The following is a 25699-nucleotide window of genomic DNA, read 5'->3' as shown; positions in this document are numbered from 1 at the left end:
TGAATTAAAATACTTGCACTAATTTTCTGTGTGGTTTGGTGAAATTTCTGTCTCTCAAAACTTCAGCTCCAGGACAGAAAAGGAAGACAATGAATGAATTTGATGGTTTACCTGCCCTTATTTATAAATATAAAAAGTCAATGGTTTATTTTCTGTCATTTTTAATCAAACACATAATGTCTTTATTTTGCTGTAGTAGTAAATTAAATGACATTTTATATAGTTTAAGAGAAACAGAAAATGAGTCAGAATAGAACAGGTATTAATAGAAAAGTTAAGACTGAAAAAAACCAACTTGATGCCTTCCTGTTTCAGGAAACCTTTTTGTATAACAGCTTGTTGAACGCCAGCCTGTATCAAAGTTAAACAAATAAAAAGCCACCTAAGAAGAAAGTGAGATTACAAGTTTAACTTCTAACGATGCTATCAAGATCTGATTTGCTTTCATCCTTTATGTAGTATTTTACCTTTTTTTAAAGGTAACTTAACTCATACCTTGTTTTTTCTTTTCTAAACACCTGTGTCTGACTATTAAGTGACACACAGTGAATGTTTAGGTGTGATCCTGACAACATCTAATTGCTGTCGGAGTCCTTTTATACTATTGATTTCTGTTCTTTACGTTGTAGCAGTAAACCCAGATACAATGCTATGTAAATGGGTGGTATTTTTTCAAAAGCTAATGGTAAACATTGTGTTTCAAAAATAATTTCAGTGTTTTCTGACGGGTAAGGTAGTGCATCTCTGAAGTTCAAAGTCCTGTAAGTGTGGAAGAGACCCTGGACCCACCAGCCCGCGTACGTGTCTGGATTCCTGCCTGGGAGAGCAATAGAATGGTTCTCCAGCTCGTCCCCACTTTCTGTGACTTTCAGCAAGGATGGCAGTCTCTGCTTTAATAGCATTTGATAATAGAAAAGGGTGTCTGGTGTAGCATAATGGATTTCTACAATATGCACTTCTACTGGAAAAGTTATGGGATGCAATTATCTGAATTATTCCAGTTGGAAATCCACAGTTTCATTTGTTCTCCTTTAACTTTGTTGATTTTAGCCAGTAATCACAGGGAAGATTGAAATTTAAATTATCCGTCTGTGTTTTTGTCTAATTAAGTTCTTCTTAGCAAGAATTTCTTCAAGATGTTTACATGTTAAAATGATTGGGGCCTCTATATGGGGCTTCTCACATAAAAAAAATACGCAGAAAAGTAATCCAGTGCATAAAACACATAAGACTTAAAGCATGTGGAAATAAAAATTCCGCAAGAATGATATCAGGCACAGAAACATAAGTTGCATACGGATATATCTGTATAAAAGAATCTAATGAAGGATAGATGTGGGCACATATGTAGACACTGGACATTGGTACTCCCTCTGTAGTACGTTTCTCCTACGTGCCGTTCAGGCCCGTGCATCAGTCAAGCCATAGATTCCGTTTCCTGGCCTATCACACCTCAGTTTATGTTCAGCTTTGAGTTCCGTGTAGTTCTTGTGAGCACTGAGTAATACTAGACTTACGAAAAAAGGGTGACTTGATTATAGATGAATTCTGAGCGTGCTGAGTATTTGGTGGCTTAGTTTGCCCAACTGACAGACCGATCAATAGAGTCCCTCAGGCACCTGTTGTGAGGTAGTTAATGAGACGAGGGGTGTCTGGGAGGTGATGAGTGCGCTTTAATCAGTCCCACTGTTTTGCTCCTACCTTTAATTTCTTTCCTGAAAATGACCTTCACCAAGAAAATAGAGCTGAAGTGCTGTGACTGCGGTGCTTGGCAGTGACTTTCCTCCTCTGTGAACTTCTGATACTCTTTTTGATGACTGTGGAACTGAGATCAGCTTTTTCAGACTCGCGTTCTCTCCTCTCTTCTCTTGCACTTTGTTTGCGCTGGAGAACCCAATTTGGTTTGTCGTTAAATCTTGATTAAAGGTGTGTATGGGCACAATTAACCTAAATGGTCGAAGTTGAGAACATCACATAACTTTCTTTCAAAAATAAGCTTCTATGATTCATATCTACTGAGAAAGTCATATTACTTAAATGGCAATTTCATGTCTTCATGCAAATATTGTATTCAGACTTTCCTTTCTCTTTGCTTTCACTTCTTTGAGTATTACATTTGGCAGGTTGATGACAGGTGAGTGCATGCAGGTGTACGCAATCTCTTCTGTCGTTGCCTGCGTTGAGGTTGATGGATGGTGTGCCAAAAGAGAAGGAAAAAAATCATGGGTTCTGTTATCCTCCAACAGACTACTTACAAAATAAAAATCTGCCTAAATTCAAAGTAGCTTGCTTTATTAAAATGATTTTCTTGATATTTCTCTACAGGGGCTGTCATCAGTCACCAAGAACAATGGACTACTCAATATCACCTTTAAATATGACAGTAAGTTCAAAATTTGCACTATATTCCCAAAAATCAAGGACTCCGCAGTTGTCAAGATACAGCATCGTGTCTCTTAAAAATGGCTTGAAGAATAGCACGAGCTCTTTAGTACTGACATAATTTAAAAATCTAGGTTTGTTTCTGCTGTGTCTGGCAGATCTTCTTCCTGTGTTTCACTGATAATAAAACTATCTAATAATTTGTAGTAGTTTCACTTTCAGATTGGCCTACATCTTCCGCCCAGTATTTGGCTGGAAAATTACAGAGAATGGTTTTATTCTGTGAAAGAATATAGTCGTTGAAAGGTTCACTACACACAAAGTCATAGGAAATTATTATTTCAAGCTTTATACATCTTTTTTCTGATGCATAATTTTGGGGAAAAATGGTGTGAAGTGTATTTCAAGGTAGAAAATGTGTAGCTTGTATTTGTATACAGGGAATATATTAAAACGGTGTCTTTACAAGGACTGATATTGAATACGAACGTTGAAGATGAATAGTGTCTCTTCATCTAGTTGGAGTAGTTGGAACTTTTCATGAGCTACAGTGTTAAAGCACCAGGTTAGTGGAAAACTGCTGTCTACATTTTCAGTGGAGACAGCTGGTTTTGGTACTGTAGCAGATGTGGTCTGTTTTGCAGTTAAACCAAGACGAAAGTAATCTCTAGCACAATAACAGTAATAAGCAAGTTGCAGCAATAATAATTCAGACCTCTTCAAACGCCTGGGAAATGGCTGTATCTTATTGTTTTCATCTTCTAAAGGTTTTTGTCATCTGTGTTGTCTAGTCAGTAAAGTATGACTATTGACTACGTTGGGAATTTATCCTTATTTGGGCAGTTAGTGGCCGTCATCAACATAAGGTCAATGTACAGTCAAGAGAAGCTCTCAATTTACTGCAGCAACGTTTGTATTAATGGCAGTGCAAGTCACAGGTTGGGTTTTTTGCCTACCCAAAGAAAGTACCTCAGATGCTGAATGTGGGTAAAATTTGATCACTGAGAGCATGTATGAGGAGAACTAACAATAGTGCTTTTGTTCCATTCCGATCATCCTTTTCTTCCTCTGTTTTTATGTTAATTTCTGAATTTGCAGTCCTTCACTGTGAATTTTTTTTTAATCTAAGTTGATGTTAATATTGAAAATAAGCAAAAGTTATGCCAGATTGTAAGTATACCTTACAAGAGGTAAATGGTCGCTACGAGAGTTATGATTTTTTTTTATCTACATAAAGAAAAACAGGAAATAATATCAGTCAGAACAGAGATCCCCACATTTAGTTAACACAATGGAGTCTGTTTAAATCCCATATCTGTCATGTTTTTTCCATTAATTCTGGCACCGGGAACTGTGTTTAACCAACGACAAGTGTTGATTCAGAATTCTGCTGGCACCGTATGCTTCCTGAACAAAGAAGTTATTTGACTTCTGCAGTACTAGGAAAAGAGTTCGCTGATATCAAGGCTAAAGAGTTCATATGATGTGGAAACACAGACTTATCGTGAACGAGCCAGTGCAAAAGAGAATTTGACCTGCTGGCTGTGATGTAAAGGCTTTCATTTTGCCACACAGCAGCTCTAGCAAACTGTGTTTTATGTTGTTAAATTGGTTGGTTAGATTATTTATTCAGCTGAAAAACAAGTGTTTGTATGTTTTAGTATTTCACTTGTATTCAAGTAAAACAAATGGTTTCCTGAAAAGTGCAATTTTCCCCTGCTGTTTTCTTCCTAAATCTCTTGTTCTTTAAAAATGTAAATCAGTGACTCACAGTCAAACTTCAGACATTTGTGCTATATTCCATTTTGGCAAATTGTCATTTGCCCATAAAATTTTAGTAACCAGGATCCAAAATCTTGAGCTTACTATTAATTAGATCCAGACCTAGCAAAAAACTGTTACTTCAAACTTTCCATTGAAAGAGATACTCTGTTCTCCGAAGAGGAAGTTCATGCTGTCATTGAATTCACTCTTAGCAATAGAATTCTGCAAACAGCAGAGTAAGTACCAACTGCCCAGCTTTTGTAAAAGGCAGCGTTGTACAAACTGTTCTATTCTCATTTGTGTGACAGTTACATAAAAGACTCCTTACCATTGTTATTCATAGTAAAAAGCCATTTTCTAAAACCGCTTTTCAGTTAATAATTTTTCTTTCCCTGCCTCTAGGATCACACCTCTGAATTAAATTTGAATTTCCTGCATTGGCTTATCATAACACTTGATTTTTCATGGTTCTTTTCTACAAACTCTGTATAGACAAATACATAGTATATAGATTATCCCAGGTTTTCAGAATTAATCATCGATCAGTAATATATAGTCTACTGGCAAACAACTGCTGGATTTTGTTGGCTTCACTAGTTCAAAAGCAGAACATTTGTTTGTGCGTACATGTCTTCATGTGTACTGTGCAACAGAACTATTGAATTCTCTGGCTGCTGCTTCTCTTCCTGCCACAAAATATGAGCCTAAACATTGCAGAGCTTCAAAAGTAATAAAATTTGGCGTTATTTGTTTTCTTCTTTAGAATGCATAAAGACACGGTCAAGTGTCAGAAAGGTCAAGAATGTTTTTCTTGTATTTTATTTTCTTAATGAAAGCTGAGGTTTTCTATAATCACATGTTTGCAGAGCTGTAACTTTAGGGAATACGGTGTATTTTGTGAGGATAACAAGACAAAACCAGTTCTGACTGGGATCCAGTGGCAGTGAAATGGGATGTGGCTACTGAAGGGATGTCAGAGATGAGATGGATTTGGGCAGTAGGTTCTTTGTGGTCAGGATCAAGCAGTATCGTGGTTAAAAAGCACTTCTGGAGCACCAGTTCTAAAGCTGCACATTGTTCATTGTTCTCATACGTGCCTGATCATCGACCAGCATTCTCTTGCTCTAAGCATTTTGTGTGCACAAAATTAATGGCAGTTCTCATATTCTTTTGAGTGAGGAAAAGTTGTTCTCTTTTGGGTGTCCCAACACATGTCCTCTTACTGTGGTACAGGCTACGCTGGTATTATAAACTGGTGATTTCCTTTGGAGTCCTATGAACTAGGGTTTTGCCACTGAGGGAAGCGGTTGTGCTCAGTGATTTGTACAGTTTTGTGTTTCTCAGTGTCCTGAGACAAAAGCTTCATCTAGATTTACTATATGGTACTTATTTTTATAGAATAAATAGCACACGTGTACTTTTACTTTGCTCAGTCTTCAAGAAATTTTCGGAAATTAACAATTCTTTATTCTTCTTTACACGGAAAGTTGCAGGTCATGTTGGAAACTGGCTGCTTGAATAGATCTTTAGGATTAGGTGCTGTTGGCAGATTATCGTTTACTTGCTCTGTTATGGCACAAGAACATCAGCAAGAATGTTTTTCTTAAAGCGTTTTATTTCTCTGTATTTTTAGACTGCACGCCTTATCTGAATTCAGTGGGAAAACACGTGATTGGAGATGTGCAGAATATAACCATCAGTCAGTATGCGTGTTACGAACAGGTTGCAGTGACGATACTTTGGACAGCAAATACCATTGGTGAGTAGCAGAGGGAAATGCACTAATTCATCATGTCGTCGGTAGTAGCTTCTTGGTGATTGGTATTAAGTAAAATAATTAAATTATGCTTGGGATCCTTGAAGCAAACTGCTTAAGAAGAAAGAAATTCTTAACAGCTTTGCAAAGCTGCTATTTTTACTAGCTCAATTGAAATACCCTTAAAACTAGGATGCTCTCTGCGGCCATATGCTGCTTTTTACTGTTCCAGTTTGTCGAATTTTTCCAGCTCTTCAGAACTGCAATAGCCCTGATTTTGTTCCCTGCCCTAAGGCATTGGTGCATTTCAGTGGCGTTGATTGAGTTTAATTGCCAATACACTTAAAGATTCTTTAGGATGTAAATTGTCTTACAGGTGGAAAACATTATTTAATCATCGCTGTACAAACTTTAATGTGTTTCCTTGTCAGGTCTGGTCACTAAGAATATTCCTTACTCACTTAATCACTGGAAGTACCTTGTTGCCCCCTAGAGCAGTTGTCTCCAAAGTGGGGGGTGCGCAAGATCATCCATTGGGGCATGTGAAGAAAGTTTTATAACTTCCATATACATATTTTTTTAAGATCTTGAAAAGAAAAACTAAGCTTTACTAATATTCGATATTGTGAATTAACACTGGCACCCTTACTCGGTCTCTATGTCAGATGTCGATGTTTCACGTGTGGTACGTGAGGTATCCTAAAGGAAGAGCAGGTGTGGAGGGAGGGGTTCCCAGTGTGGAGGGGTTCCCAGTGGTGGCCCTCGCTCTTTCATTTGCTTACAGCAGATTGCAACGTATTGCAGTGTATGTGTGTGCTGGGTTAAGTGGATTTACTGATTGTATTATCTAGTTTTAACTAAACTAACCATTATGAAATGGGCAGGTGGCTTAAGATAATCGAAGATAATACAAATAATGCGAGGTAATGGCTTTATACTAAAAGAGGGAGCATTTAGACTAGATATAAGGAAGACATTTTTTCCAATGAGGGTGGTGAGACACTGGCCCAGGTTGCCCAGAGGGGCGGTAGATGCCCCATCCCTGGAAACATTCCAGGCCAGGCTGGACGGGGCTCCGAGCAACCTGATCTAGTTGAAGATGTCCCTGCTCATTGCAAGGGGGGTTGGACTAGATGGCCTTTAGAGCTCCCTTCCCACCCAAACTATTCTGTGATTCTATGATTTAGTAAGAGCTGGAAGTTCCCATTAATGTAGTAGGATTGCATCCTAAATGATGAGATATGGCTAATAATGCAAATGTGTATTTATTAAACTTAATATAAATTTTTTAGCCTAGACCTGCATTTATCAAAGTAAACATTTTAGATAAGAAAAATTGTGATTTTTTTTTTTTTGGTGGCCTCACAGTATTAAATCATACTTACATAATTTTTTGGATAAAAAGTAATGATTAATTTCTGGAGTTTAAAAGAGTATACGAAAATTACACTTAATTCTGCAAAAATGTGCAGTTGAAAGCATTTGGTAATCTTCAGCTGCAGATTGGATGAACCAAATCTCTATGGGAAACAAAGCTTGGTTTTCTTTCTTGTAATCATCAGAGGTTAATCCTTTGGAAATTGTGAGGACAGAACTGCCGCTGAAACCTCTCGGGTAACGTGGAGACTGGACACTCTCTTTCATGGTCTTCGTGTAAGCACAAATAGTGCTTTTGTTCCATGAAATATTAAGAACACATTGGGCAACTCACAGTCTTTATCTTTTACAAAACTATAAAACATTAAAAAACCCCACAAAACCATGAAACCAACTGAAATGGAGGAGATCCGTAGAAAATTGTACATTTGGGATTTTTTTTTTTAAAATTGACAAGCATGGCATAAACTCAAATCAATCTGTTTTGATTTATGTAGCATCTAGCTTACAAAGGCTGTGGCTGTGTCTTTGATAAATACGTGTTCTGCCGTATGGAATGCTGTTGAAAAGATGTAATTAGATGGAGTAGCGGTAGTTGGTCTTGAGGAACTAAACAGTGACTTTGATACCTGAGCCACAAGAGTATCACAGGGTGACACTCCGGCATTGTCCTGTGACATTCACATCACTGTGACTCAGTTTAGTCATCTAACGGAGTAATTCCATCGTGACAGCATTGCAAACAAATGTAAAGAGACCGTGCTGGGAGTTAGTTGTGTTAGAGTAACTTGAAAAAAAATGGGTGTAGTTCTGGCACCAGTTATAAGTAACTGGAAGTATTCACGCACTGGAATAAATTCCATTCCGTTTATGTCAAGTTTTCTGTTACCCCATACTATACTAGAACTAAAGAAGTTGTAACAACCGCCACCACTCTAATCTGGTAATCTCAGAAGTGATAGGAAGATGTTACAAAGGAGCGTTTCTATAATTTGCTCGCAAAGTCTTACATTTCATTGCTAATAATGGAAATGAAGTTACCGTAACGTATTGCTGAGGGTGAGGAAGGTAATGCTAAGTTGTATTGCAGTGATAATTTGGAAGCCCCAGCTGAGATGCGGGCCCCTCTGCTCTAAGCATTACACAAGTATGTAGTAATTGCAGCCTTTGCCAAAGACTGAATTCTAAATAGGCAAGATAAAAAATGCGGGAAGAACTGACGTACAACAGCAGGTATTAAAACACAAACATGTTTCCTATGACTGGTAAGCTTTATTTTTAAAGACAAATTAAATACATTCGAATTAAATAAAATACCACATCATGCATTTTGAAATATTAGCCTTCTATTTAGATGCCCTGTTGTTTGCAGGGATTGAATACCTGAAAGGATTTCGAGTGATACTTGAAGAGTTAAAATCAGAGGGAAGACAATGCCAGCAGATGGTTTTAAAAGATCCAAAGCAGCTCAGCCCCAGTTTTAAACGAACAGTAAGTGCTTTGTTTCAAGAAAAGTTTCATTGTCGCTTGACTGTGTGAATAGTATTGAAAGTGTTTATATGCCGCATATAATCTAAATCTATCTCTATTTAAATATATACTCAGTGTGCTGTTTGCTAGGATGCAGGTTGCTTCCTAAAAGTCTTATTCTTTAAACTAACGACAGTTGTTGCTCTGGGGACAGATCTAGTCCCTCCTACAGAAGCTTTCCTGAAGCTGGAAGCTTCAGGTGCACTCCTGTAATAGTCCCCATCCAAACCTGTATTGAGATCCCTCGTGTCGGTGTGTAACGGAGGGGTAGGTAAAGGATTCTTAATGTATTAATTTCTGCTTATGTTTGCAAAACTGTGGGCTTGTTTTGAAAAATAGTTTCAGTTATAACAGTTGATTTTAAAATATATTGCAATCTTGTCTTTTTGTAGGGAATGGAATCCCAGCCCTTTGTAAATCTGAAGTTTGAAACAGATTACTTTGTAAAGATTGTTCCTTTTCCTTCCATTAAAAATGAGAGTAATTATCACCCGTTTTTCTTCCGAACTAGACGTAAGTATTGCATACAAGATAGTATTGCATATCATCTCTCCACCAATGGCTGCCCCCGCCCCCCGCCTGGCTTTTTAGTTTTTCCAATAAAGGAATGTAGTAGGTGATGTTCGATGAGTCTGAGTTAAGATAATTACTGACATAGTCTTTGAAGGAAGATCTGGGTGTTAAGTGGAAAGAATTTGGATGCCACAGATCAATCTGTGGTGTTGGGCAACAAGCAGAAGAAAATCTCAGCTAGGCCTGAGACGGGCTCAGGTTTGCCTGCAGCAGGGTTACTCCCCTGGTTCTTGGGAACATTTGACGCGGGAAGATGGTTTGCTCCTTCTCTCTGGACATTGTGAAGAAGCTCAGGTTGCTTTTGGTTTTGAGATCACAGTTTCAAAACCAGATCTAGAGATAGAGATGGATGAGTACGTGTGCAATTGGATAGCAACAACTCAAGTTGAATTTCTCAAAATTACATAGCAATTCTCATTGGAGTTAAAGGCAAGAAACTTGAATAAGCTCCTCAGTGCTTAAATAGTATGATGAGAAACTGCAAGTACTCTCTGGGGTGAAATGTTGATATTTGTCCTCCTTAGCTGTTTTTGCCCTATAAAACTTGTTAAAATATTTTCAAGTCTGTCTGTTGATGCGGACTGCATTAACGTTGTCTTTGTAATAGTGCTCAGCGTACTTACTTACTCCGAGTAAATGTATTTCAGGCTAGTTTCAGCTTCCTCTCCTGCTGTGCTGTGCCTTGCGTTATCCCTTTTGCCTCACTAAGGAATGCTATTTTCAAATTAACAAACCTGTGTTTCTTATATAAAGATGAGAAGGGACTTGAATTTAGAACAAATTTACTCCAGGCTGGGAGACTGGGAAAGAAATGGGGGTTTTGTCTTCAAAATGGTAAACTCCCTTCTTTTGCCCTCATTCTCTTTGTGTTTAAATAGCGTGGCATTTTGATACTGTATCATTAATAATGTTTATGTTTATCTGTAGCATGTGAATTGTTGCTACAGCCAGAAAACCTTGTCTGCAAACCCTGTAAGTAAAGATGTAATATTTGCTGTATCTTCATCTTACAAAAAGTTACTGTACTTGAAGAGTCACTTTTTTCCAATTCACGAGTATCTTCTCTGACAGACTGGAAGCCGAGGAATCTGAATGTTACCCAGCAGGGATTTAACATGCAAGTGTCCTTTGATCACGCACCTCACAACTTTGGGTTTAGGTACTACTTCCTTCACTACAAACTTAAGCATGAAGGGCCATTTAAGCAAAAGACCTGCAAACAGGTGCGTCGCTGAGTTTTGCAACTCTTAAAAGCACAAAACCTATTAACATCAGATGTTCTGTGGTTTTATAGAAACTTTAAAAACTTAATATAATGTAGAAGACTATCAGTTTTAAAATTTTTAAACTATTTAGTACTATTTATGTAAAGCGCTCACCAGTCAAAACCAGGCTTGAGGGCTCCACGGGAGCTGGGTTGTATAAGCAAATGGGAAGAGACTGTTCTCTCTCTTTAAGACCCTAAACTAATTAGTACTTCAAGCTGCAGTTTTATTATGTTTGTTATACATATTATTTCCTACTTTCTTCTTTCACCTTTGCACCAAAGTTGACCGCTTTGTGGGTTACCCATCTGAGGTAGCGCCACAAGATAGCTCTCGTTTTAGTGTGTGCGTGGAATTAGGTTCTCTCTGATTTTGTACAGCTGTGTTCGTAGGTCATCTGGTGGGAGCTGCGATTTGCTGTATGATTTTCGTTAGCTTTGGTTAGTATTCAGTGGCAAGTTTGTTCTCACCGGTCAGTCTTTCATCCTAAATCTCTGAAAGCTAGGGAGCTTCAGGGCATAATGCAGAGTTTATGTATTAGGCCAAACTTTTAAGGTTTTTTTTTGATAATTCATCATATTGTAGTTCTGCAGGCAGAGGACTGTAGTCCTTTTATATTTGAGTGGAGAGACTTAGTTTTACTGGTTTAAGGGGTCTTAATACGGGAGGGCACTGTATATTTCTAAATAAAGGCGAATGTATTTTTTTATTTGTTTTTTTTTAAGTGTATGAATGGCTTGCAAAGTACTGTCTTTCTTTGATATAGGAGCAAAACACAGATACCACAAGTTGTATTCTTCAGAATGTATCTCCAGGGGATTACATAATTGAGGTAATATTTATAAATAGTCATTCGTACAACAGCTAAGTGAGTTTGTTGATGGATAAATTAACTGAAATTAAAGTATTTCAAGTCACACTGGTAAGATTGGATTTCAGGCATCCCCACTGAGGTACCTTGGGCAAGTGAAGGTTTTTAGGCAGATTATTCTTGACCTTTCCGTACCTTTGCTTCCCTGAGCACGTAGCAGTTTCACCTGTGCCTTGAAGTACAGCTGTGGGCCTGCATAATTCTTGGACTTTGATTTTACTTTTTTTTAAACGGAATTCTGTAGTTTAGTCATTTTTCACTATACTTAAAGCTGTGTATTTCTCTTGATGATGACAGTATGTGAACTCTGAAAGTTAATATTACAATATTAAACTATGTACCATAAAGACAAATGATTTCACTAATTACTGCTTTGTGGTGCTCTGTAATTTTAACTTTTTGAGCAGTAAGTTTCTTCACATTTGTTCATGAAAGCTGTTATATTTGTTTACATATTGCAGAAAATAAATAAAATTAAATTTCCACAAAATAAAATCCCACTTTTACTTTTCAAAGCTGGTTGATGACACTAATACAACAAGGAAAACAATGCACTATGCGCTAAAACCAGGTATGAATTTTGTTTTTTAAACAGTGTACAGTATTTACCTTATTAATTTAGATTCAGTTTTAATTATGTTGGAAATAAATCTCAATTTAACCTCTGTCTGTTTGCCATAATCAAGACTACTGAGGCAATTGTGCTGTGATATTTTTTTTCGCCTAATAAAATGAGTAGACACACACACTTGTACATACACATCTGCGTCTCTGTACATTTATATTTAATACAGGTTGCTTCAATATATCATTGGAAATATTTGTGGGAAAGTCACTTTTTCTATATATATGGATATGAAGAATCATAGTCTGTAATGTTAATTGCATACCACTGATGCATGCAGTAGTGTGGAAATAACGTAACGAAGCTGTGAGAGCAGCGTAAACACGTTCCCCGCCTGTGTACTTCAGCCCTGAAATCCTGTCAGGCGCTCTGGAAAGCCTGGCAGGTGAACGCTTAGCGTGTCTGCGTGTCACACCAGTTGTTGAGAAGCGAAATAGGGACTGCAGAATGTAACTGCAGACACAAAACATAGCTGCGGATGAAGGCAATGGGCAAAATGGACTGCATCCTAATGCTCATTGCTAAAGGTAATCTGTGCAGAAGGCAGTTCTCAGGGCTAGTTCAGCACCCGGGAACAAAAATCTGTGGGGTCCGAATGACTGTTGCATATCTTCGGCAAAGTTTTTCCCGTGGGGGGAGGTTTGAGTTGGCATGCAGCATTTGTACTTTAGTCTCTCTGATGCCGTGGTGATGGGGACCATCAGCATTAAACCTATTTAAAATGGAGCAGAAGATGATGTTTGGTTCTGCTGAATATTTGAGAATTACCTGATAATAGCGTACTGCAGCAGTTTTACGTTCCCAGTGCGAAGATTTGAGTAGATAATTATCATATAGCTTATTTGCGTATGGCTAATTCTGTTTTATTTTTTGAAGTACATTCTCCGTGGGCTGGACCGATAAGAGCTATTGCCATTACAGTCCCTTTAGTTGTCATTTCAGCATTTGCAACGCTTTTCACTGTGATGTGCCGCAAGAAACAGCAAGGTAAGACGGCTTATTCAATGTAAGTTCCATGTAACGATGCCCTTTTGCAACCAAAAATGTCTTAACTGGTAGGTTGATTCCAGAAATGCCTTTATCTGAAGAGCTTTCTTTACTTTTCTGCTTCTTTCTCCTTCCTCCCCGCTGCTTTTGTGTGTGTTGAAACTTGTACCAAATTGATGGTTTTTGTTGCCATAGAAAGTACTGTATCACAAATCAAGACTTCACTGTAGAAAGGAGAGAACAAAATTGCCATTGGGAAATATTTTTGGGTTTGGGTTTCTTTTTATTTGTAAAAGTACTCCATGACCATGCAGAATACAAACAGATCTGTAAATTGATGTATTTTAAACATTCCCTTATTTCATTCAGAAATATCTAATTCATGTTTATTTTAAACCAGAAGGAAAGTAAACCCAGTAAACCCGGCTCTCAGCACTGTCTGGAATACTACCTGTATCTGTTATTCCAGATTTGCTCGCTTTCCTGGAAGTTGCCTTTACACTTCATCCTAAGCCATCTTCCTAAATCTACTTTCTAAGACTACTTGCAGATGTTTCTCTAAATTAGATTCCATCCCTCTTTGCTGACTTCCCTCTCCTCTGTGTCCAGGAGCTGGCAAGCAATACTTGATACATTGAGATGTTAAAAATCAGTTGGCTTTTTTTGTAGAATCTAGGGAATCATGCGGTTTCATGAATATGGAAAAAGAGATTACATCCCCAAACCTCACATACCTGTGTTATCCATCTGCATTTTGGCACAGAAGTACACTGCAAGTGCTATATGCCATCTGGGTTAAATCCTTTTACCTTCTGGTCTCCTGTAGCTATCCCTTTGCTCACAGCTAGTACAGTTCCAACAAAAAAAACCCAGACAAATCACAAAGGATTTGTGTACAGACAGTTGTTCCTGATGAATTGTCCTAAATTAAATCCCTAGATGGATATTTGTATTTTGAAATACTCATGCTTTATTCCAAATTAGCTTATCAGCTGTAGGACTAGATTGAATGTCTGGCATAAGACCAGACTTTTATGTTGCAGCATAAAAGCATCTATACAAGGAGAGAAACGCTAACAGCTATTTTGATTTAAATTAATCATATCTTAATTCAAATTAATGTCAAATTAACATCCAGACGTGGCTCTGTGTGTGTGTGTATGTGTACCAGAGAGATACTGTATGATATTCTGAAGGCATCTGTGTACCTGGAGTTTAATATTCTTACGTGGCTTGTGTTGTGTGTGTGTGTTTGTTTTAAAAAACAAAACACTGTTATACAGCAAACTCTTGATGATGATACATCTTTAAGGCTTATAATATTTGAACAGAGAGATGACGACTGTTGAAACTGGATAGAGGTGAAACAGCCTCAGTCTGTTTATAAAATAAGCCTTAAGTTTTCTGAGCTGTACGGCAATAACGGCACATTTCACTTTCCAAGTGTGTTCCACGTACGTAGCAACTCCTAAGCTGGATAAATAGAGCACATACAACTTTTCTTTTTCAGGCTGGAAAGGACAGAAATATCTTTTGAAAAAAAGCCATTTCTACATGCAGTAGTAATGAGCCTATGAAAGTTTAAAAAAAATAAAACCAAGCTTTATAGTGTGAACTCTCTTTCTCTCTTCCAATTTAGAAAATATATATTCCCATCTAGATGAGGAGAGCTCAGAATCTTCAGCATATGCTGCAGGTCTCCATGTGGAACGACTTCGTCCCCGGCCAAAAGTGTTCATCTGCTATTCCAATAAAGATTGCCAGAAACACATTAACGTCATCCAATGCTTCGCTTATTTTCTTCAGGACTTCTGCGGCTGTGAGGTAAACTCAACGTTTCTTCTGTAAATGGTTTCCTTAACTGAAACAGCACCCCCAAAACTCATAATATGTGCTTGAAAATGAGTTATTTCAATCTCTCTTTTCCACAGAGAGAACTTTAGTTATCCTTCTAAATATTGGCTATAGAGATTTTCTTTACTTAGGGAAAAGAACAGATCATAGCCCGTGTGAAAAAAGAGAGTAGTGGAAAAGGTGTACCACATTGATTCCAGAACTTTCATTCAGCTGTGTTTAGCTTGTTTCATATTAACGTCTTTTTCTGTTTAGTAGGTCTTGCATCTTTATAGTTGGCAGCCACAAATGGGTATTGGTGTCTACCGGATATACTTCAGTATTCCTAAAATAGGTTCTATATTGGAATTTCAAAGTAGCAGAATCTATTAAAACTCCTACTCAGAGAGAAAAATCTGTGTAATTAGGATTAACTTTTGACACTATGTATTAATTTTTATTGATTTTTTTTTTTTTTTTACTTCCCTTCTGTTCCATTAATGCTGTAAAATCAGCATGTCTTATTCTTGTTTTTGATTTAAAGCTACGAGAAAGACATTCAAATTGTTACTTTGAATGACTAGGCTTAGAAGTTCAGACTGCTTTGTGAAATATAATCAATATGTGGCCAGTCTTTCACTTTTCAACTGCAAAAAGGCAAGACAGTTGTGAGTCTTATTTTTGCTGCATTTTAATCCTGCCACTGGGATTTGAAGAGTGAAGGGGAACTGGTTTTTCAACCACGGAGCACGCCTGACCTCTACTGGCCAAACATGGTAGCGTGATGGATGCCTCACATGTTTGGAGGGGTTATTCACAATTTATTCATGTTTAAAATGGTTCAGGTGAGGTGTTTTATAAGTAACTTATTTGAATCCCCTTTTTAGAGATGTACTTTAGCCCTGCTACGCCGTACCTCTTTGGAATAGTGCTAAGGTGAGCTGTTACTGCTATAACTATGTACCATGCAACATATGGGATCAGGCATCTTTTAAGATTTGTATGACAAAATACTGATAGCATCTACATACAGAAGTAATATGTGTTGTTATTAAAGCTGTGGAGTTTAATATAAAAAGTGGTGCTCCATGCATAATGGAACAGTTGCACAAGGATTTTTCTTATGAGATTGGAATATTTTCTCATAAAGAACAAAACCCATGGCATTTAATAGCCATTTAAAATAATAACTTGACCACATTAAAATTCCTTTCTCTCAGATAGCAGATCAGGCAGTATTTTGAAGAACAGAAACAAGAACAGACACAAAAGAAAACTTACCTGCATTGTACCCTTATCGGCGTATCTCCCGAGGAGCTGTAAAACGCCTTCTCTTCCCCATACCTAGAATAGAACAGTTCAGTTGGGAGAGACCTACAGTGATGCTCTGGTCCGGCTGCCCGAGCACTTCAGGCGTGATCACTTGCTTCCTGTAGCTGACACTGTGGTAACAGTTTTCATGAGTCCTTGTGTTCTAGGCATCCACCTGCCTGCTGTCTTCTGACATGGCAAGGTTTTCCACTCTGTTATGGGTGATATAGCAGAGCAAAAATACTTTGTTCTCTGGAAAAATGCTTTATGAGTGCTTTTGATGTGTGTCTATTATGGAAGTTTTTTGCATCTATTTTTTTCAGTTACTCTACTGCTCGTTCTTTCTTTCATGAGATAAAGTGGTCTGTCCTTCATTTTGGCGTACACAGGCATTTCAGACCACGTAGAATGTTAAGAAAAAGTACAAAATAAAACAACTCTTACGATGATAAAATTTTCAGAGCTTTCTTACCAGAGATAAGCTGCTGCTGTTTTGCATCCTGACTGAAAGGACTGGGTGTTATAGGCACTAATCATGTTTGTATCTAGATATGAAAATTCTTGGCATCAGACATCATTAGTATGCAAACGATGATAAATGAATATGGATTTCCATTACATTCAGCACATTCTGGACCCACATATACAACGGTTAAATTGTTTGAGGCAGGCACAACACATTGTTTATTGTAGATTGGTGATCTCTAATTTGATCAGATAAGTCAATAGTAATTTACTTCGTCCAACCACATCTTCTATGTTCTTTTTATTCCCCAAGAAATATTGCTACGTACCAATCCATAGTGGTTTTATTTTTTAAGGAACTACCCAGTTTACATTCAGCTGCTTGGCTTTGCACTCTTACCTGTTGATTCCATAAATTTATAGGTAACACAAGTATAATTAAGTATGTTTTTCTTTAATAAATAAGCAGCAAAATGGGTTTATATAGTAACTAGCATTCTTGGTTTTTTTTAAAAAAAAAAGGCTGGAAGGTTTTCCTTTTTATCTTAGCAGTTCACCCACGTTCTTAGCCCAGCGAAATATTCAGCCCACAAGCGAAGTTTAGAGTGAATATGAGGCCGTGCTTATTTTGGTGAATAACTACTGACATGGTTAATGGCACTGATTCCGCTTTGTCCACTGTCAAGACTATGTTAATTATTACTCTTTGAAAACAGCTTGTATTTGCATCAGGAACAAGCTATAGTTAAACTCATCATTGATTCTCAATTGCTGCGTAAATGCAAGCTGACTCACTGAGTGTAACTCATTTATATTTTATTAGCAAATATATTTAATATTCTAATAATGAATATCAACCAGAACGTTCTTTTCTTTTCCAGGTGGCTCTAGATTTGTGGGAAGATCTAAAAATTTGTAAAGAAGGTCAGAAAGAGTGGCTTATAAAAAAAATAAACGAGTCCCAGTTTATCATCATTGTGTGTTCCAAGGGAATGAAATACTTCGTGGAAAAAAAGAACTGGAAACACAGAGGGGTAACCAAAGATGCAGGGAAAGGAGAACTCTTTCTGTTTGCTGTGTTAACTGTTGCAGAGAAGCTTCGTCAAGCAAAGCAGAATTCAAATGACCTCTGCAAGTTCATTGCCGTCTACTTTGATTACTCCTGTGAAGGAGACATCCCTGGTATTCTGGATCTAAGTACAAAATACAAACTCATGGACAATCTTCCTCAGCTGTATTCACATTTACACTCCAGAGATCTTAGTGTACAGGATTCAGAGGCGTTTCCTGTTAACGTTAGTAAAAGGAATTATTTCAGGAGCAAATCTGGGAGGTCCCTTTATGTTGCCATTTGCAATATGCATCAGTTCATTGATCAGGAACCAGATTGGTTTGAGAAACAATTTATTCCCTTCCCTCCACCTTCTTTACATTACTCGGAGCCTGTCATGGAAAAATTTGATTCTGGCTTGGTTTTAAATGACTTAGTGAATAAACAGGTGACAGACGGCGATTTTTACCTGAAAACAGATGTAAATATTATTTCGGCTGGGAATTCAGACTCTCACTGTATAATTCAGCACTTAAACCTTGGAGAAGATACAGAAACTCAGGACATTCAAGGTGGTGGCAGCTCTGTTCTTCAGCCGTTGTTACATGTCGTTAAAGCTTCAAATCTTAAAGATATGCCTCGAGATTCTGGAATCTATGATTCGTCTGTTCCCTCATCTGAATTATCTTTACCTTTAATGGAAGGACTATTGACAGACCAAATGGAAACATCTTCCATTACAGGAAGTGTTTCTTCATCATCGGGTTTAGGTAAGATACAGCGGTGTTTTAAAAATTATATTCAGTTATTGTGAGCATATTTCTACCATCTCAAAATACTGAAGATAATATGTTAGGAGCCATATAGAAGGCTGCAGAGGAAGGTAAGCATTGTATAAAGGTGGTAAAAAAGATAGGCTTCAGTAACTTCAGAAAAATGAATCTTTTCCTTAACTTATTGTTTGGGGGGGGGTCCCTAGCTAAGTAAGATTTCACTAAAATTCTATTAATAAAGTCACTTGCTATTAATTGACCTATTATTGGAGAGACTGTTTCTTTCTTCCAGGGACTCCTTGGCAGCTGGGATACTTGGCTGACAGCTGTGTCGTTTAATCAAGAGGGTGATATGGTGAAACATTCTTGCAGAATGGTCATAAATCTAAAACTGCCATCCGATTTTGCTCCAGCGCATACTAGAAGCTTTAGGGATATAGTCTATACTGTGTCTATACTCGGCTATACTCAAGTTTCAGAATGACATTAGGCTTCTCATTGGATATGGGGCTGGGAGGAATGAACAAACGGGTTTCAGCTGAAGAATTGAAATGCTTAGAAGACACTTTGTGAAATAGATACCCAGCTTAGATGCCTACAGTTAGAAGGAGTAAATATTGCCTCAGGCTATATAAAAAGCTGATCCGACCTTACTAGTTACAGTACATTGAACTGGCATCACAACTACATCAGTGTGGAATGTTCCAGCAATTGTATTCATAGGATAAAACGGCTATTTGCTGAGATTTTCCTTAAGCAGCTACAACAGGTGAATATTGCACTTTGATGGTGGTAAGCTGTTCTGCTTTCTTGAATGAATGCTGACAGTGAGCTCATTTGTTAGACTTTTCTCTTGGCTAAATGGATTATTTTTTATTATTATTCATATAATTCATAACTAATGTTTGATGCCAGAATTATGTTGGGGGAGATAATACAGGTGTTGATTTACAGATACACCATCTGTATTTATAGGCTAGATAGTCTATAGGACAAAATAACTAAAACCTGAGAACTTTTCAGGTGGAAAAAATACAGATTTACTGATTTAATTGCGTAAGCCACAAATACTCTGTTTCAAAATTAATATTATATTTTTTAGTTTCCTGCCAACATAGCCTTTTCTCACATTTGTGGGGAAAAATTACAGATGATATCTGTAAAGGTTCTAGTGTTAGATGAAAGTAGGATGCTAGTTTAAAATTTATGGCCTCTCTGTAAGAATGCTTTACCAGTATGCCCCTCCCGATTCAATCACGGAGCTGTCAGCTGGGTATCCCAGCTGCCAAGGAGTCACTGGAAGAAAGAGGCAGTCTTTCCAGTAATTAATACTCAAGTCACATACCTACTTGTTAACACATTTCAGCTATAGAGGTTAAACATTATAGTACTAGCTGGTGGAGTTGGATCTTAACACTGATGTTCCAGCATCTTAAGGAACCGTTGTAATTTCTGCCGTTTTCCCATTCTCTGTCCCTGTCCAAAAGCACCACGCGGACCGACTCTCGCTCAAACCCTCCCTCAGCCAAACCAGGGTCCTAATGAGGTACAGGTACAAATGAGACAGTATCTAGAACTGAGCATCATCTGCCTATTAGAGTGAAACCCGTTAAATCTTTTTACTGTCCCAGACATGCAAAATATTTATAGCCCTAATATTTATATGCCTAATAACGAGAGGAGACGATAGAATTTTTTAGCTTTTATTCTTGTTCTGAGTGTTGGACGTTTCCAAATTATTACTTTGAATTCACAGTACTATTTCTGTTCTGGCTATTTTTTTTATCCATTACTTGGTCAGAACAGAAGTGAACAGCTCCGTCATTTAGCATCTTAAGGTAGATCTTTCCTTTCTTCTTTAATTTAATCTTAATTTTAATTTTTCTTCTTTGATTTAATCTTTTGAATTAAAATCGTAAGTCACATAATTTGTAATTATTTCTATCTTTCAGTGCAGTTCATGTGCAGACTGCTGATCTGCAAAGAAAAGATTCTCAAAGAGATCATCATATTGGGCATCATCAACTGAAGTTCAAACCAGTTTAATTTTGAGGAAGTAGCAACAACCAAACCTTTACTAGGTCCATTCAGGATAAGGTCTTCTCTAAGAAGCCCTGCCTGGGGAGAAAATTTGTATTAATTCTTTAGATAAGGAGTCGCTGAGCATGGTATTTCAGCCTCATGAATGTATGGCATTATGATCCAGAGGGTTTTTAGAAGTTTTCTTTGCAGTGTTTCTAAAATGTTGGCCAAATACAAAATCAGTGTTTCAATTAACGAACCTCACTTTTTCTTTTCCTTTTATAGGGGAAGAAGAACCTCCTGTAATCACTGCTACAAAATTCTTAGTGCCTGGAATATGTAAAGCAGAACTTCACTGCCATATCCACACTGACGAACTGCAGGCAATTGCTCCTTTATAATACATGACAACATTGTTATGCATTGCCACTTTATCAACAGCCTCTGTTTGTGCTTTAACTACCACACTGTCTCAGCACTAAATCTGCTTGAAGGAACAAGTACTCCCTGAAGAAGATCTGTTATTCCTAAGGCGTTTTTTATGGCCAGTAAACTCGAATCTTTTGGTCTGTATAAAGTCTTTCATGATTTGAAAAACGCAGCATTGAAAAACAGATGGGAATATATTCAGAATTATTACTAATTTAAATGTCATGATATCACACTGTTTACAGATGCCATAATCAAAATTGACATATTTTTTTGCTAGAAATAATCTTGCAACTGGACATAAAATAGCTTGGAACGTTAAGTCTTAGTAAGTTTTGTAGTCCAGCCTCTAGTTTTAAGTGCTGACGTACTTGATGGCAGGAGTGTTGTAGTGAATAAGAGCAGGATTTTTTTCAGAAGCAAGATAAAATGCCGAAGGTGAGATCAAGCAATTCCCCATCAGAAGAAATAATTTTCTTTTAGAAACGTTTGAGCTCCTTTCCTCGCAGTCTCCTCCCCCAAATGTTAATATGTTTCAGTATTTAATTTCAGATAAGTGCATATCTCCCTCTTCTGTATGGTTCTTCTATCTCTTCCCCACAGTCTGGCTATGATGACTCAGGAATAGGACTGTACCGACTCTGAAGTATCATTTTCATAACAGACAAAAATATAGATCCTGCATATGCTGAGTGGTACCTTGGAAACTGAGTTTCCTGTTTTCTTCCTGGAAGCGCTAATATAAAGAACACTTTAAAGAGATGGGGGAAGGAAGACCAAATTTTGTATTTCAGACATCGTTCTGGTTTGGTTCAGCCATGAAATGAGTATGCTTTATGGGGGATTTAATATTATCTTTCAAGGCCATGCTGCTACAAAAATCATCTGGGGTAAAACAAGTGAAGAGAAGCAGTGAACAGGCATGAATTCTTTGCTTTGTTTTGAGCCAACCAGTAGACAAAAGCCTATCAGTTATTTCACAGTTATTTTTCACAATACTTATCATTACTTGGTTATTAAGATAGTATAATATTAATACTGTTATATTAACAAAAAATGCTTAAACTACAACTGGACATGTTTATCTAAAGACACACAGAGCACGCGTGTCCTTTCTTTTGCAGCGACCAGGTAGGTGAGCCATAATCCAAAATATCCCCGCAGTTTCCAAAGAGCAACTTCTCATAAGTAAAACCCATCTGTGTAACTGCAGTTCTAGGCACGATTATAATAAGCATGATACCAGCAAATAGCCAAGGACACCTTGGCAATGTGCCCTTGGCTGTTTTGCTCAGGGAGTCAGATTCTGTCTCATTTAACCTGTCTTCACATTCCACTCACAGGAGGTTACTTTAGGAAGTACGTCAAGGGAGAACTCAAACACCTCAAATATTTTCTCAGTTTTGATAGATGAGAATTAGACATTGCTGACTGTTACATTGTATTATCTATTTTAATAGCATGAGATAGAACTATTAAACCAGCGATGAGTTGGCTGAGTAGCTTTAAAGCTCCTGAGTGTTGGGGGCTTTTTTTGCCTTTTTTTTTTTTTTTTTGCATCAGTTTATATTAAATCACTTGAATTTCCAAACCTAAGACTCTCAAAATTGTTGTCGCAGATGGAAACACAAAAGTGCTGTAACAATTATTTGAATGTAACCATGGATGGCAGAACTCCGCCATGCTTTGCAATTATAATATGGAATTCTGTGATCAACTAGATGTACCTGGCAGATTCGGAGGGCCGTCCGCATTCATGTAATGTTCCTTACTCTTCCTGTTTTGCGAATTCGAAAAAAAATCACTAGCTGGAAAACCTCAAACTTGCAATACTGAAGTAAGTTTTCGGTAGTTTTAAGTACATAGTGAATCATCTGCACCTTCAGTGATGTTTTGGGGTTTTTTTTATGCTGTGCCTTGGGCTGTACTGAAAGCAAAATTCTTCATGTTTTCCTGTTCTTTGAAGTTGAAAAATACCTGGGTCAAATATCTAGAGGTAAATGCTCCTCTACTAAATCCAGCTGTGAAGGATCTTGATTCAGTGCAATTCTTGCCATTTTACTAGAGAGAGAGTTGGGTTGATAAGGCACAGGCAGAAAGGTTACACAATTTGGGTGCTTAGAAATGCCAAAGCTGCAAAAGATGAGGAGGCGGCAATTCCTGAGCAGTTAGCTGGCGAGGGCAGTGCTGCTTTCCCCTGTGGGAAGTCACAGCTCACATACTGTTATTTTCTGCTAGACTAAAGACTGGGAAGATTTCCTGGTTCTGTTAAGTTCAGTAGCAGAACTGGTATTACTTAACGGATTAGGTTTTTGTGTCGAGCTCTGAGAAGGCTCAGTTTCAAAAACGGACAATAGCAGTTGCACAAAGATTCACTTGTCATTAATCTTTTAATTTTTATTTCTTCCAAATTTGCTGTACAATCCTGCAAATGTTTTTTTTTTTTTTTTAATTATAAAAGGTATATGCAGATGCCAATCAAATCTGTTGGCGTGGCGGGGGGCGGTGGGGGGGAAGAAAAGAATTACTTCATTCCTTCTTAACACAAGGTGGAAACAACATATTATATGTCCTCAAAAGAAAGAGAATATAATTAGTTGAAAATTTAGAGTAGGACAAGCCCACAGATAAAATATACAAGATTGAAAAAAGTAATACTTAATCTGATTTTAGCACAGATTTTTTTACAGAGCCACAGTGCTTAAAAAGATTAGCAAAACATTGTGTATATTGAGATGCTGGAAGGACGTAGTACTGAATTTGCAAGAATTCTGTATTTTCCCTTCAGTGAGAATAACAGCAAAAATCCTTGTAAAAAAACAGTTTTAAAACAAGTATGTTAATACACATATTAGAGGTTAGCTTACTCCTATTTTCAAGCATTAGTAAACTCTAACCAGAATGTTATTGGTGAATGAATCCCTTGAATTTCTATTAGACTCAAGTGTGTGGACATTGTTTGGATGTTTTAAAATGTTATTTTCTGGGAGGGTGGAAAAAATGTTGGAATGCTGAAGGTTCAATATATGGCAGTGTGTTCAGCGTGTGAATGATAGGTGTAGTTATTGCCATAATTTGTACCTGTACATAAACACATGAACTGTTGAAAATAGAATGCAGCTGACGTTTGCAGAAATAAAATTTTTATGATACTATAATTTAGAAGTTAAATATCAAAATAAAACTTTTTTGTTCCATTTCTTTCATTGGGCTTTTCTTAGTAGTGTAAGAAGACTTGGCTTAAGAGACCAATTGTTTTACCCAAAACACTTCTAATACAGTTACGCACACCACACAAACAACCAGATTCTCTAACTGCTATTCATACTACATCTGGAAGTGAGATGATATTTTGTTGGGTGTTTAATATAGTCAAGCAACCGTAAGAAACTTTAATGTTCTAAAACTTCTGTATTGGACAGACTGGGTCTGATTTTTATTTTTTTTAAAAATCTGTCTTAATATGATTTTATGTAATTATTTTTCCTATATCCTCCTTGAAGGTCTCCTAGCAGTACCTGGTTCTGAAACCTATCCACACCAACTCCAAAACCATAATAACCCGGATTGGATTAATTTTGTCAAAGATGATGTGATAATTACCTAAGATTTATATGCTTTTTATTTTGATTCAAGTGGATTTCAAAGCACTGTTCCAGTCAATGAACCCTGCAAACTGTAATTTCAAGGATAAGCCTTGAAACCACTCATGTTCCTTGTGTTGCTCAGGTAAATGAAGGTGTTTATAATGGACTTCTTGTCTGGCACAATCAAACGCAGAATGCTATACAAAAATCTGTCTGTAAAACTTGTTATTATTGTAGACTTGAACTGCCTCCTTAATATCAGATGGTTTGCATACACATTAGCTATGTTGAATTTATAGGATGATGTTTAAAATGTTTATACCTGTTGTTGTTGTCTTTGGGCCTCCATCCCACGATTCCTAATCCTGCCTCTATCACCAGGTAAGTTGGAGACGTTCTGAAGGGTCACTAAGTTGAATAGTTGCATTAGCAATTCAAAAGGGAATTTGATAAGTTACTTCTCTCTATCTGAACTGGATTTATTTGAGATGTGTTATCCACGTGTATATTCTGCAGTCCTAATCTCTGTATCCTCTGCCTTGGAGCCCACAAGGGACTTCGTGGTTGAAAGAAAATGGAAAGAAGGTGTTGCTCTGTTTTTTATACCTTGAGTTTAAAACATGAGAACCCTCAGGATGCTTTCCTGATGTTTGGGAAGTCTTGCCCAAAATTCTTCCACCTTGAAGATGTGGAAATACATGCTTCAATATGAGGATGTACATATGGATAATAAGTCTCAAAAAACTTAAGGAAGTAAGCTCTCATTTTTCTTCTTTTATCTTGCATTTAAATATTGTGGTGACTTCATACTGAAATGCCCCACAGAAAAAAAATCCAACAACCCACAACCAGCAATCACACAGCAACAACCACTTTTTGAGTTATGGTGAAAAATGTGCACTGCACGCAATATGCGCATTCAAACTATAATTGGTCAGACCGAATTATTTCTAAAAGGTCAGAAGTTAAAGGCTCTGCTATAGATCAGCTGAAGGAATTTTCCCCTCTATTGCTATAAATTATTTTATTTTTATTTTACTTGCTATAATCTGTTGCTGTTTCTCAGACTCAACAACCAGAACAAAGGTCAATTTCTCT

The 25699-nt window shown here is 37.3% G+C and overlaps 1 protein-coding gene across 2 annotated transcripts in view; it reads left to right on the top strand.

Moving 5' to 3' along the window:
- IL17RD (interleukin 17 receptor D) overlaps positions 1-24198 on the top strand; it is a 72984-nt gene extending 48786 nt beyond the window's left edge. For both annotated transcript variants that reach the window (XM_054216517.1, XM_054216516.1), the window contains exons 2-13: positions 2326-2383; positions 5780-5905; positions 8652-8770; positions 9202-9322; positions 10310-10354; positions 10454-10605; positions 11414-11479; positions 12035-12089; positions 13020-13130; positions 14770-14954; positions 17621-18560; positions 20871-24198. In XM_054216517.1, the coding sequence (XP_054072492.1) occupies positions 8723-8770; positions 9202-9322; positions 10310-10354; positions 10454-10605; positions 11414-11479; positions 12035-12089; positions 13020-13130; positions 14770-14954; positions 17621-18560; positions 20871-20986 (1839 nt within the window). In that variant the 5' untranslated portion in view covers positions 2326-2383; positions 5780-5905; positions 8652-8722 and the 3' untranslated portion in view covers positions 20987-24198. The remainder of the gene's footprint in view (positions 1-2325; positions 2384-5779; positions 5906-8651; positions 8771-9201; positions 9323-10309; positions 10355-10453; positions 10606-11413; positions 11480-12034; positions 12090-13019; positions 13131-14769; positions 14955-17620; positions 18561-20870) is intronic.
- Positions 24199-25699: the final 1501 nt, after the last annotated feature.

This window comes from Rissa tridactyla, chromosome 10, assembly GCF_028500815.1.
Source record: "Rissa tridactyla isolate bRisTri1 chromosome 10, bRisTri1.patW.cur.20221130, whole genome shotgun sequence".
NCBI lineage: Eukaryota > Metazoa > Chordata > Aves > Charadriiformes > Laridae > Rissa > Rissa tridactyla.
The sequence above is the reverse complement of the archived record's forward strand: the minus strand, read 5'-3'. Positions and strand labels throughout refer to the sequence as shown.